This window comes from Mytilus edulis, chromosome 12 (assembly GCF_963676685.1).
Source record: "Mytilus edulis chromosome 12, xbMytEdul2.2, whole genome shotgun sequence".
Classification (NCBI taxonomy): Eukaryota; Metazoa; Mollusca; class Bivalvia; order Mytilida; family Mytilidae; genus Mytilus; species Mytilus edulis.
The window spans coordinates 3766573-3781578 of NC_092355.1; the positions used below are offsets into that span (position 1 = coordinate 3766573).

The following is a 15006-nucleotide window of genomic DNA, read 5'->3' on the forward strand; positions in this document are numbered from 1 at the left end:
AGTACGCCAGACGCGTCAGACTCATCAGTGACGCTCATTTTATCAAAATATTTATAAAGCCAAAAAAGTACAAAGTTGTAGAACAATGAGGATCCAAAATTCCAAAAAGTTGTTCCAAAAGACGGCTAAGGTTATCTATGCCTGGGATAAGAAAACCCTTAGTTTCTCGAAAAATTCAAAGACACACTGAGCAAACAACTTAAAGTATCTTGAAATCTAAGACTGTTAAATGTGAGTTGAGACACCGACACGTCGCATCGGTCAACCAATTAAGTCGTGACCGTACTAAATTGGGTCAATTTATGTCGTTGACTCATAAATCTATTGGTGCAGTTTTTATATTAAACATTGTTAATTCATGACTCCACGCCTCTTTATGACTTTCATACAAAATGAACACGAAAGAGCGTAACGTATAACTGATATGTAGGTATGCTAAGGCTGAAAAGATGACAATTGGAAAATTAAAATCATCACGTTTGTCATAGAATTCTAGTTTAATGTCATCCATTCAAAAGTGTCAATATTGAGGAGCAGATCTATATGATAAGCAGATCTTTTACCTTTTGTAGAACCCATAATTTCAAGTTTGTTGTGATATATGAGATTTAAAATGTGAGTTATTAGTTGACAGAGCATCATCAATTTAAAAATCAAATATTCAAGTTGATTCCCTTTAAAAGTGGTGCGAAAGACACCACAGGAATAATCAGACTCGAAAGTCGAATATAAATTGACAACGTCATGAATAAAAAGAGACCAAAACAACAATAAACAAGAATGTGTCCCCAGTACACGAATGCCCCACTCGCACTATCATTTTCTATGTTCAGTGGACCGTGAAATTGGGGTAAACCCTCTAATTTGGCATTAAAATTAGAAAGATCATATCATAGGGAACATGTATACTAAGTTTGAAGTCGATTGGACTTCAACTTCATCAAAAACTACCTTGACCAAAAACTTTAACCTGAAGCGGGACAGACGGACGAACGGACGGACGAACGAACGAACAGACGGACGGACGCACAGACCAGAAAACATAATGCCCCTCTACTATCGTAGGTGGGGCATAAAAATAAACAAAACAAAATGACTGGGACTCACAAGCCCTCGATTTTCGTATCAAGTGGAACATCGATGTTCAGGCGCTGCTGGAATGTTGCTACTAAGAAATGGATAGGAACGAATTGACAAACACGTAAATTTGTTATCAAGCGTACCAGGTTTATGATTTATTAGCCAGATGCGCATTTCGTCTACACGACTCATCAGTGACGCTCAGGTCAAAATAGTTATAAAAGCCAAACAAGTAAAAAGTTGTAGAACATTGAGGACCAACAATTCCAAAAAGTTATGCCAAATACGGTTACGGTATTCTATGACGGGGATAAGAAAATCCTTAGTATTCCGCGGAACCCAGTGTCTCGCATACTTTTGCTGTTAATCACACACTCAACAAAAATGATGAAAAAAATCAATAAAATTATTCCTCTTGATACTATCTTTTGATTGTCAGAAGCTTCTGTCCAAGTTTGGTAAAAATCCAGGCTAGTTTAAGAATCTTAAAAGATTTTTTTTCATCATTTTTGTTGAGTGTGTGATTAACAGCAAAAGTAGGCGAGACACTGGGTTCTGCGGAATACTAAGGATTTTCTTATCCCCTTCATAGAATACCGTAACCGTATTTGGCATAACATTTTGGAATTGTTGGTCCTCAGTGCTCTACAACGTTTTACTTGTTTGGCTTTATAACTATTTTGAGCTATCTGAGCGTCACTGATGAGTCTTATGTAGACAAAACGCGCGTCTGGCGTATTAAATTATAATCCTGGTACCTTTGATAACTATCAACACAAAATATAATTGACCTATCGCAAATAAAAACTAGAATACTGACTTATCCTTGATACTAATCCATGAAATAAGGCCAAGGACAGGGGAAGCCTATCTGATAGACACAGAGACCTTGCAAATATCACACATACTATGATACCAAATATAGCAATCATCTCACTCGATTGTGAAAAATTCATGTGACTAATCCTAGTTTTTTATTTTGCCGATGTATCATCAAAATGAGGCCAAGGACAATAGACAGTCTTCATCTTTCTGAAAATTAAAACTTATTTTATACAAACAAAAAAGACTGATGTTGACACCGCTGCATGATGGACTGGCAGGAATGTGGTTGGAAGGACAAAAAAAGTTACAAAAGATGCCATAATATGAACCAATAATAACATTACAAGAAGGTTGTCACGTAACGTTGCATCAAGAGCAAAATTATTTCTCTTTTCAGAACGATAACATTATTGCTTCTTGATTGATTGCTGTATGAAAAACTTCCACTGAACAATACCATTAGCATGAATACTGATAACTAGCAAGAGTACATACAATTTTTTTTTGAGCTTTTGATTCTGCCATTCATAATTCATAATTTTAGTTTTTTGTATAGTATTTTGAGACGAAACACAAAATCAAAATAAGCCTCTGAATTTACAGTATTCATAAATCACGGTCACTATAGCAATAAAGGCAAGCATTGCAAAACTCTTCCCATGAACATACCATATTTCTTTTTTTTAATCAATTTGTGAGTGAAAAATTAGTGACCAGTTTCCAAGAAAAACATTTGAATGCAGAATTATAAAAGAGAGAACAAAACCAGCAACACAAAGGATATGTCACTCTACCTGACACATTATTCTGACTTGGAGACAACTGGTCGTGCTCTTACTCCTTACATTATTTGATTAGTGAAGAAAGAGAAAATACCTATTTTAAAGTCTGTGGTAAAAAACGTCAAGTTTTAACCCAAAACCTCTTTCACTTACTACAAGACAAATAAAAAGTTAAGGTGATGTATGTTTATCAAATACTTAGTATTACAAAAAGAACAATGTTATTTTGCTATGGTTAGTGTTTGTTAATATTTTTGTTTGTTTTTAGAGTGATTATGATAATAACACAATGTTGACTGATGTACCCCTATTATTTACATTTTTAACTATTATGTCCATTTGTTAAATTCACAAATCGTGGTCAATACAAGGTAATTCTATGTGACAGGCATACATGTAAGAGGTTTAGCCAGCTATAAAACCAGGTTTAATCCACCATATTTTACATAAGAAAATGTCTGTACCAGGTCAGTACTTTGATGTGTTTGAGCTTTTGATTTTACCATTTAAATAGGGACTTTCCTTTATGAATTTTCCTTGAGTTCAGTATTTTTTTGATTTTTTGATTTTACTTTTTATACTTCAATATTTATATAGAATGTGTGTTTAGATGGAAATATAAAACAACTCTGTTCACTTTTCCCATTTTATTTTCTTCACAATTTTATGATAACTTTCAACAAATACAACAAGCAAAAGTACAAATAATAATGTACATAACACTTTAAACATAAAAGTGTACACACAATTTTATACACATATGTGTACATATATTTCTGTACAATTCTGATAGTGAATGAAACTGTTACTGAATGAAATGGTTCTGCATTGAATTCTATTGTAAATAACACACAGAATTACAATTATAAACATACAATTCTTATATTCTTACAGTACAAGCTACAGATTTTATGAAGCAAGTCAATGGGGGTAAATTGCAATAGTTGTCACATCGACACGGACTGTTGCATTTCAAGACATGAATAAGTTTTTAATTAGATAACTTGTGCAATAAGTTATTTTGACTGATGAAAAAACAACAAAAATTAAACAAACTCACTGTGAGACTTAAGAAGGAAGTAAAAAAACAAACTCACTGTGAGACTTAAGAAGGAAGTAAAAAAACAAACCAACAATACAACTGTCTAATATAAAGGCACATGAGAGTATAGATGTAAACAAAATAAGATTTAATGAGAAAAATTATTACAGATCATGAAAGTGAACATTTATTGTTTTTTTAATGATGGTTTGAAGGCATTTTTAAGTTAATGATTCAATAATTTATGAAATTAAAATCAGTATTGGTTGTATTTGTCCATTTGTCACCTAGACAAACTATAAAATTCTTTCATGGTAATTTCAAGACTATTTTGTTCTTCATATCTTAAGGCATAACCAATCTCCTTACATTGCATGTCATTGCAAACTGGAACTATTGAAAAAATATTTTTAAATTTTAAACAACTTTAAAATGAGGTTTCCATTTGCTCAAAGTAAATTTCTGATATTTTATTCTAAAACTGGAATGAGTCAACAGTGTTTGTTTGTATCTGATTTGCATGCTGGAAAATTGCAATTTTGAAAACTTCAGTTCATCTGAACATAAATTATAATTATAAAATAAATAATCTAATACTACTCCATCTTCATAATTAGGCTTTTATTCTTAGAAATTTGAATACTAAACTTTACCTCCTGACAATATAAGTATACTCATTTAATGTCTTTTCATGAATAGGAAAAGTTATGAAGCAGTTGAAATTTCAATTTAATGGTAATTTACAGTTTTGTAACGAAGAGTTTGATCTTTATTTAACAAGCATTCAGTTTAATATACTAATATGAATAATGTTTTTAGCACATTAAAGTTAATAATGTTAAAATGAAATAAAATGTCATTCAACTCACTCATAACAACCTATTTCTCATACAACAATGTAATATAGAATTCTACTTTTAAAACAAATCAATTATTCAATTATGCACATGAAAATAGGTACAAAAATCTTTCATGTTTGTTTTCCATTCATACTTTACAATCCATACATGTTAACTTTCCTACAAAATAGCGGTTAGTATTCATGAAAATTGTTATATTTCTTGTACTAAATATTGATATGTTTAATATGCCACTCACTATTAACCAGATCTCAAATCAATTTCAAAGTGAAATATTAAAATAGTACTTTTTCATTATTATGGGAAAATTATTAAACTCTGTGTTCTATCTGCATGATCTGTTCAAAGATGAGAAATATGTAAAATAGAAATTAAGCTAATAAAATATACCTGTTTCCCCTTCTACGAACTGTTTTAATATTTGACTACTCCCTTGACTTTATCAGCCAGATTTATAATAAATTTAGTGAAACTGTAAATTATGTCTTGTGTGTGCAACTTACTGGTCATTTAATAAAATTCTGAATATGACTGAAAAAACTAATGATTTTGCTGATTATAAAATGCAGAAAATGCAGAAAATAAGTTAAAAAAGTTTTAGGGTGACAAGATTCAGGAAGCAGACATATCTTTTTTATTTTATTTTTTCAACATGATTAGACAACATATACATTAAATGTATACATCAATATGATGTCAAAGTATCCTTTAACAAAACTGATTAACATAAAATCAATTAAAAACATCCAAAATATGTAACAGAATAAACAATGCATGATTTATGTGTGAAACATTTTGGGACATCACTATTTATATTAGTTACATTATAACATAAAATATCAACACATATGCCTGAGCCTCTACGAGCCTTTTTCATAGCATACATGTTTTTATTTTAAATTCTTATTTAGTTCTGCCTCGTTTTTGCATACCTGATCAGCAAGTCAAGATGATGCTTCATTTTGACAAAATGATTTTTTTTTTATTAAAGATGCCTGAATTCTTTTAAGGCAAAGTATGCGTTTTAAAAGATTTAACCTTTACAAATTTTCTTGCTTTCCACATAATTCCGAATATCTTCATACTTTTTTTTCTTACATTTTCTTTTAAATTTATTGCATCTATTTGCTATATATAACAAAATTTCATAACAGTCGCCCAATCATAATACATCCTCGATGTTTGCCACAACTTCATGAAAACTACTCTTTAATTGATCAAAAAGTTACCTGATATTGTATAAAATAGTATGTAATGATTTAAAGAGAATTCAAAGCCACTTCATTGACAATTTTCAACAGACAAAAATATTATATTTTAATATCATTAATCATTTGCTTCATTGTACCTCTCTTCTGTTATTATCAAGCTCGCAACATGGAGAAATAATAATAAAAACTTTTAAAAACAGCATTGATGTGACACACTTACATGTAAATATTTCATGCAAATCAAATAAAAATGATGAGATTCAATGAAATATACACATACTTAACTAAGTTATAAGTTTTAGAGCTTTTATCTTTATGCTTGTAATTTAGAGGTTCAGTTGACAGGCTTATTTTTATAAATTTTTGATCAAGCATTGTATTTAAAAATAACATCTGCAAACAATAAATAGGCCACGATGAACCCTGTATACATAGAGTTATTGGATGTTGAATTATAATGCAGAGTATATTTCATGTATAGAAGCTGAAGATTGCAGATGTCAACCTTAATTACACCAAACAAAGCCAACAACCCCATCAAACCTTTAAACTACAAGTATAAGGAAACTAGCTCTAATTGTATTATAAAATAAACATGTATTTGTCCCTGCATTCCAGCAATACTATGACAATATTATGACTAATGATCTAAACTTTACTTTTGTACATTGAAAAGCAATATTGTACTGTAAATTCTGATATTTTTGTGTGCATCGATTATAGAATTGTTCAATAATGCACACATTTTGTGATATTAATTATTACTATTTCAGGATATGCTGCATATAGATGATTGTAATGAAAATTTAAAATTCAAGTGTTCATTTTTGCAAAACCTATCCTGTCAAGATGTAAGCAATAAATAAAAACATCACAAAAATTTCTAAATTTACAGTAAATAAAACAATAACACTACATCTCAGAAAATATTGTCTTATTTAGATCTAATTGACAATAAAAAGATATATAGGTTCATTTCTTAAAAACCAGATGTTTTACAATGGCAATATTCATACTCTAAAAAAACCTCACAATAACCATAAGTGTAATTAGATGTTTACAGGAATAGCCTTTAGTCACCATCTGTAGGTCAGGTTAAATATAACATCTTCCAAGTTCAAATTCTGAATAAAAATTTCACCAATCATCAATTCCTGGGGGAGGGGGTTGGACTCTTTTTGGCGGATTTACTGGAGTGGAAGGAGTGAATGGTTTGACTTCAATTCCAGGTGGCAATGGTGGTGGCTTTAGTGGAGGAACCTTTGGGGTACTTATCTCAGCTGCGGCTTTCTGTGCCAGAACTTGTGGCGGGGGAACTGGTACCTTATCTGATAATCTTGGTGCTTGTGGAACTTGCTTTTCTAATTTTGGACGCTGGTCTACATCTTCAGGCAAATCTTCATCTTTATTATCTTTTCTTTGATCTTTATCCCGATGACGATGATCTCTATCATCGTGTCTTGAATGGTAGCGATCATCATCTCTTCTCCTCCTCTTGGATTTTCTATGTGAGGAGTCTTCATGTCTTCGTCTCCTACCTCGATCATGACCATCTGTCTCTCGGTCATGTGACCCCCTTCCTTGTCCACGTTTGTTCTGATTTACTCTAAAATCCTGGTCCTCGGCAGAACTAGAAAAATTGTCTTTGCCCATTTCATTTTGTGGCATATCTCTACGCCTATAGTCCTGATCTAATGGAGAGCAGAAATTTCTTAAATCACTATCTTCTGATGGGAACTGTAAATCAGAACCGAATACAGGATCTGGGGTAAAACGTCCTCCTTTTCTATGGTCAACATCCTCTGGCCATATCACTCTTGGGGGAATCACTGGGGGTTTATTTATTGTAGCCTGTCTCATATCGACATCCATGACACGTAAATCCTGATCTTGTCTTAAATCTAAGTCCTGAGGCTCATCAGCTCTCCAGTCATTATCAGCTAGATCAAGTAATTCACGATCTAATTCATTTCCAGGTTCATCTTTACGTATTTTCCCCATAATAAGACTTTTAGATGGTGTGACTTCAAGGTCAAATAAACTTGGGATTGTCTTTTGAACAATGGGTTGTTGTTGTACTGTTTGTGAAGGCTGTGGCATACCCATTGGTGGGCCTTGTGGCATCATGACTGTTGCCACAGGAGGATTTAGAAGAGGTGTTGGTAGTAATGCTGGCTTTGAATTAGGCATTGGACCCATTAAACCTTGCACTGCTGGACTCTGAAAAGGTGGACCTGCTCCAGAAATCGGGATTCCAGGTACAGTCATAGGAACCGCCTGTGGTGGTCCTACAACAGGAGACATTGGGACTGACATAGGAGGGACCATTGATTCTTGCTGCTTTTCCATTAATCGTCTGAACGAAGCATCAAGTATAGCTTTGCTTATAGGATCTTTGGCTTCAAGCATAATTTCTGGAGCAGGTTTTCCTTTTTTCCCCTTTTTCTTTTTCTTCTTCTTCTTTCTTCCTTTTTTACCTGTCTCTTCCTCCTCTTCTGAAACCTCCTCCTCTTCAGGAGCATGGTCTGGTGGAGGTGGTGGTGGCTCATCAGGTAATGGCGGAGGAGCTTCTGGTTCAGCTGGTAAAGGAGGATATTGTAAATGAGGAATATTGGCCGAGTCTTGTGACTCTTCACTAGATGATGACATGACAGATGATGGCCTTGTGTCGTCATCTTTTAGATCTTCACTTGGTGTAGTAGATGGAATTTCATCAGCCTCACTATCAGAGTCACCATAATCAAATTCAAGTAATGATACATTAAACATATTAGGTCCTTCTTTCAAACTATCCACTGCTGCAGCCTGTTTAGTTTTGTCAGCCATTTTTTGTTGACGAGGATCTGTAGGTTTTAAAGTCTCCATTAATTTTCTATTTTCTTTTTCTTTTGCTGAATTTCTGATCTCTAATTGTTCCTGTTCAATTTCAATGTTATCAGCCTCTTTTTCATCATTGTCGTTCTTGTTATCGATTGTGATTGGATCAGCTTCTTTAAATTTAGTCACATGACTATAACTTCCTGGAATACTTGAAAATAATGATTGCAAAGCCTCAGGCATAGATGACATTTTTTCTGATTGCGCTGCAACTTCATGTGGCAGAAGTCCAATTGTTTTTGATGCAAGTAACTGCACATCTGCCGCTCCTGCAGCAGTAGGAGCAGACATTTTGGAAGAGGTTGCTGAAGGAGAAAGTTCTGTGTCAGTCTCTATAGAAGATGTAGTACTGACTTCACTAGAAGATGCCAATGAATCAATTTTTGTAGATGAAACACCATCACTTTCAGACACTATAGTTTTTGCACTATGTTGTGAGGCTGATATTGCGGCCCTTTTAGGCGCTGAGACTAGAGTTTTTGAAATCTGACTTATTGCTGTCATAGCATTTGCCACAGCAACCAATGGAAGAGCTGGATCTTGTACAGATTTCCCAGCATGCTTTAGTTCAATTAATTTCTTCTGTTCACACACTCGTTGAGTAAGTTCTAATAATATTTTTTGTTTGTCCGTGATGGTTGCCATTGGAGACAATCCACCAGTAATTGTTTCATTTGCCTCTAAGGCATTTGTTGCCAGTTTTAATTTGTCCATCATTAATGAAACAATACTGGCAGCTCCTGGCAATGTTTTTACTGATCCTGGACTCGATGACGGGGAGGAACGTTTCACTAATGGAGCTAACGGTTTCTTGAACACAGCTTCATCACTAGATTTTGGAGGAACTGGATCCATTGTCGGCTTCTCTGGGTCATAAGGTTCTGGCTCCTCTGAAAATATAGGTCAAATTGTATATGGTGAACTATACAAATAAAAAGATGAATGAAAATCTGTTTTAAATATTTCAATAATATGTGATTGTACACCTAAACATTCAGTTTGTGCATCACTGTTCCATGTTAGGAAGAGGATTGATTGCTCACCATGATTAACCCTGTCATGTCATGTATGTGTTTGTCCTAAGTCAGGAGCTTATAATTAAGTAGTTGTCTGTGGTTGCTGTCTGTCTTTTTTTTTTATTGTGTTTTCCATTTAGCTATTTCTTTTGACGATTAAGATATGAATTTCAATCCTGCTTTGTACTAGACGTGTTAAGGTTACTAGCATGCTTTAGTCTGTTTTCTACTCTTTGTACCGATTGTTGTCTCTTTGGCACATTCCCAATTTCCTTTTTCAATTCTATAGTCCACAAGACAACAGTATGCAGCCTGCCAGCATACATATTACCTGATCCCAAAAAAGTATGCTGTCCCCTAAATGATAAGTGCATAAGTGAAGTAGTAGCTAGTACCAAATTTTCCCGTCTTTGGCAAAATCTGACAAGGTATTGAACCTATGACCTCTAGCACTGATGACAACCATATTTATACAACATGCTTGCACATTTCAAACCATATATATACCATTTACACTATAATTTTGCCTAAGAGTTGTTCCAGAAATAAACACTCATGGAGTGTAGGTGGGGTGAGAATGGGGTCATTATTTTATTAAAACCCTAACCACCCATAAAATTATTTTTAACATCCAGTTCTTACAAAACTTCAAGGAAAATGCAACCACCTATATTAATATAAAATTAGTGCCTCCCAACTGATAAATTTGGAAACAGCCCTTCAGCAAAAACACATCTGAAAAGTGTTAAACCAATACAAAAAAAATCATAAGGAAATTTAAAGGTAAATAGTGTGTTCATGCATGGAGTATCACTAGGTACCGACTTTGGACATGTTAGTGCTAACCTTCAAGTAAGTGTACGTTAAGATTGCATGCACTAATAGGTGAACTTTGATGCTCCTCACTATTCACATATTGTTAATTGATTGTTACATATTTCTGTTTGGCTATATAAAGTTTCTCATAATTTTCAAGATAACAGGCAAAAATATAAAAAGTTGTCTGAATCATTCCAAACCTTTTTGCTCTTGTCATATTTTCTTTATCTATAATGGTTTTCATGATAAAAGACTAAAATTGCATTTTACCCCAATGTTCTATTTTTAGCTATGTTTGCAATCTTAGTAGGCAGTCAGGGTCATCAAAGTTCACGAGTTCACAAGATCAAGAAACAGTGAAATTAATGGCTCACAAAAACAGGGAAATGGAAAGATATGTAGTTCACAACACCAAGAAACAGTGAAGTTTATGGGTTCACAACTCAAAGGAAAAGTGAAATTAATGGGTTCACAACATTAATGAAAAGTAAGGTAAATTGGTTCGCCACACATAGGAAAAGTAAAATTAATGGGTTCACAAAACAAAGGTACAGAGATGTTAATTAGTTCACAACACCAAGGAAAAGTATTGTTAATGGGTTCACAACACCAAGGAAAAATGATGTTAATGGGTTCACAACACAAAGGTACAGTGTAGTAAATGAGTTCACAACACTAAGGAAAATTGAAGTAAATGAGTTCACAACACCAACAACAGTGAAACCTTCCTATACCAGTTTGTCTTTCACTTTACAATATATACGGTCCCTAACCAAAATACATAAAATGAATACAGACTTTCTTTCATAATATTACACCATAACAATAGTTACAGTATCAAACTATAAATATATGAATATTAAGAAGCTTTTTTTGGAATTTTAACTTTTTTAAATGAATTTATAATCAATTCATTAAAAATTTATAAAAAGAAAAAGAAAAAGAGAATCGTTTATAATATTGAAGGAAATCATTACTGTTTAGTAAATATATTTCATTTTAAACATCAATGATTTTTATTACTCTTTCTGTAGATCTTGAAAGTATTCAGTAGACAGAAGATAATTTCAAATAAAGACAGCAATTGTTGCTATTTTGTTTCAATTTTTTCTATGGATTCATTATCATTCCTAGGATACTAATTTGTGAGGATATATGTTAATCCCAAAGATAAATAATGAACGTAGTAAAACATTTAAAGGCTGGTATACAGAATTTTACAAAACCACAAGATCAAATATCTGCGAAAATTATCAATCTACAAGAACTGGTCTCCACTTATATAACTGAATTATCAGTATTGCATTTATCAATTCTAAATCACAAACAAAATGACAACAAACTGGTACCAAAAGATTTCCTGTTATATAATAACCCACCAACAACAGAACTATACACTTCCACAATGGGATCACTGCCACCAGAGGGCGTTATAGAGGAAGTAGTAGTTGTCATGGTAACCATTGATGTCACAGTAGAACTAGATGGTATGGTACTAGATTTAGATTTGTATTTCAAACCTATACCTGGTTTGCTTATTTTAGGGATTTTTGGAAGTGGTCCATAAGATTTCTGCCCTGGTGGAGTATATGGTCGTTTCTCCTGCTGACGAACTTTGCTGACTTGACCTTGCCGATGTTTTTGTTTAGAGTCTGGTTCAACACCATGTGGCTTTAACTTCTGCCTCACAATAACTGCTAGTAACATGTGAGGACGATTCAACTCCAAACCTAAAATAAAAAGAAATAAAATCTTAAGCATAAATGAGAAGATGTTGTACGAGTGCCAATGAGACAACTCTCCATCCAAGTCATAATGTATGAAAAGTTACCAATATTAGGTCAAAGTATGACCTTCACCACAGAGCCTCAACTCACACCGAACAGCAACCTATAAAGGGCCCAAAATGACTTCATACAGGATTTCATTCAAAAAAGAAAACCAACATCTAATTTACTCTAATCTATATAGTAATATTTTCCTGTTAGACAAGAGTCATATATCAATCAGCTTTTAAATGATGCAGTGTGTCGCTAGTGTAAAACTCAAGTTTAACTAGTGTAAAACCCATTTTTTTCCATTTATTGCTGCGTCCCTGTTCTTTAATCTGAAGTTTTTTGTTGTTGTGTTTTGTAAACTTGTTTGTCTTTAATTATTTTTCTTTTTTCCCCAAGGCATTGTCAGTTTATCTACGACCGAGTTTGAATGTCTCTTTTGTATCTTCATTTCTGTTTTTTGGTGTAAAGCTTTCTGAGCTGTTGTTTGAATATAGTTTTTTTTTAATGCCATGGCATTGTCAATTTATTTTCTACAGAGTTTGGATGATCTTTTGGTATCTTTTTGCCCGTGGTTTTTGTTGTAAAGTTTTGTGAGCTGTTTTTCTTAGTTTTCCTCACATTATCATTCATCTCTTTTTCTACTAATTTTGGTTTTTGAGATTTCCCCCTTGTTACCTTCTCCCTCTTTGCCAATTTCGCCTTTTCAGAATCTAAAGGACTATGGGTAATCTCGGTAATCTCATTGTTCATACACCAAAATAAAAATAACGTTATGGCATTGGTTGAATTTCAATTGTCCAGAACGTTTTTAACCAATACAACACTTTGAAATATTATCCAAAATGCAGTAGATTCTGAAACGATCAGTTGTCTTTCACTTACCCCCTTCAACAAACGGCTTGATGACTGATGGTATTTTACTATGAGAAGCTAGAGGCAGGATGTAGAAATCCTTTATGTATTTTGAGACACTCCCCACCACTCCACATCTTGATCTACTGTTGAGATATGAATACAAATTGATGTAGGATGTCTTTTCTTCATTTGGTCCAGGGATGAATCGTAGTACAATAATATCCTACAAAACACAAACTTTTATGAGCAGGGAGTCAAGGACCTACCATTCCTTACACTGATATCCTACAAAACACAAACTTTTATGAGCAGGGAAACAAGGACCTACCATTCCTTACACTGATGCTTTCTATTTGATTATTTGTCTCTTATAGAGGACCTTTTGCTTACAATGTCAAATGGTTCTGGACCTTTTATTTAAATTAAATTGTATCCCTGATAAGTTGGTCTGAACCTCCAAACTGAATTATTCACTGTACTTCTTATCTTCTGTAAGGAAAACCAGAAAGCTGTCACATCACATACAGACTCTTGCACATTTTTGAGTGAGGCCAAAGATAAATTATTAATAATGATGGAAACAATGCAATGATTTTGTAAATTTTGACAGAATTAATATTATTTTGAACATAAATTAAGAATGTGCATTGTTCTATGTAGATTCCAAGTTTATTGAAAATATCTATTTTTGGCTGTGCTTTTCGTCATGTTGGTTGATCAACCAGGACTGAGATCACAAACTTCATTACCACTGTTAACATATATGTGAACTTTTAAATTTAAAATTTGAAAAACCAGAAGACTTTAACTTTATTTGCTCATGTTTTCATTACCTCATGATCAGTTCAACAAGTTTGTACCTATTTCTAATTCTATATCAGATGAGTTATAATACCTTTGTTCCAACTTTTCTCATCTTGGACAGATAATCGTAAACTTGCTCTGGAGATATTCTACCACAGACATGAACTGTGTCTGGTATATTCTAAAAAAATATATACATCAATAAAAAAAAATTTCAATGTATATTATACTTTTTCAACAAGTATGTTATTGTTAATTCACAAAATAATTATCAAAGAAATTAAAATTCAGATAGTTCCTACAAACCAAGATTAAAGAAGAGTATAGTAATGAAAAATTTGTTCTTATAGAAGCTTGGTGAGAGTGGAAGATAATTTCATAGGTCAAAGGGTCAGAATATCGTGAGTCTGAGACTAGTCAATGATCTTAAGATGTTGAACCTGTATAACAAGGGGAGATAATTGTCCACAAAAGTTATGAACAAGGGGAGATAATTGTCCACAAAGTTATGAACAAGGGGAGATAATTGTCCACAAAAGTTATGACATGTTACTCGAGGGGAGTTTTCATAGATTCAGAGTTAGAGACCTGATAAGTTTAACCATAGATACTATCTTCTGTAATTTTGTCATTTTCTAATTTTTCCATTTCCTATGTCAGACATCTTTAATTTTTTTTTATTTGTATATTCAATGGTTATAAAAAGCAAGATCAATATTTTAAAAAGACCCACTCTGTGGTCTTTGGTTTTAACCAGAGTATAATTTTCTACTGGTTTTCAGACCTACCAGTTTGTCACATGGTCCTGAGATTCTGTATGCTGTTGTAACAAACTTAGACACATCCTGCATGGAAACAAAACCTTTCCACACTTGGGGTCCTTTGGGGGTAAAATCTGATTTTTGTTCTAAACCTGACTGGAGGGCTGAATCTGGAGACCTGGAATAAAAATAACATATGTGTAAAATTTGAATCTAACTTTACAGAACAGAAAAAAACTATTATACTTTACAGTAAAATTAGAAATGATGATTGGTGACTGTATTATGTGTTTTGT

The 15006-nt window shown here is 33.1% G+C and overlaps 1 protein-coding gene across 10 annotated transcripts in view; it reads right to left on the reverse strand.

The window, feature by feature from the left end:
• Positions 1-3319: 3319 nt before the first annotated feature.
• The window catches only part of LOC139499488 (PHD finger protein 3-like), a 46471-nt gene continuing 34784 nt past the window's right edge, over positions 3320-15006 (reverse strand). For 7 of the 10 annotated variants that reach the window (XM_071288182.1, XM_071288177.1, XM_071288175.1 and 4 more), the window contains 5 exons: positions 14738-14888; positions 14041-14130; positions 13173-13368; positions 11892-12242; positions 3320-9567 (listed from right to left, as the gene is read on the reverse strand). In XM_071288182.1, coding sequence (XP_071144283.1) covers positions 6938-9567; positions 11892-12242; positions 13173-13368; positions 14041-14130; positions 14738-14888 — 3418 coding nt within the window. In that variant the 3' untranslated portion in view covers positions 3320-6937. The remainder of the gene's footprint in view (positions 9568-11891; positions 12243-13172; positions 13369-14040; positions 14131-14737; positions 14889-15006) is intronic. The other 3 variants (XM_071288183.1, XM_071288181.1, XM_071288178.1) reach the window with 1 other exon arrangement.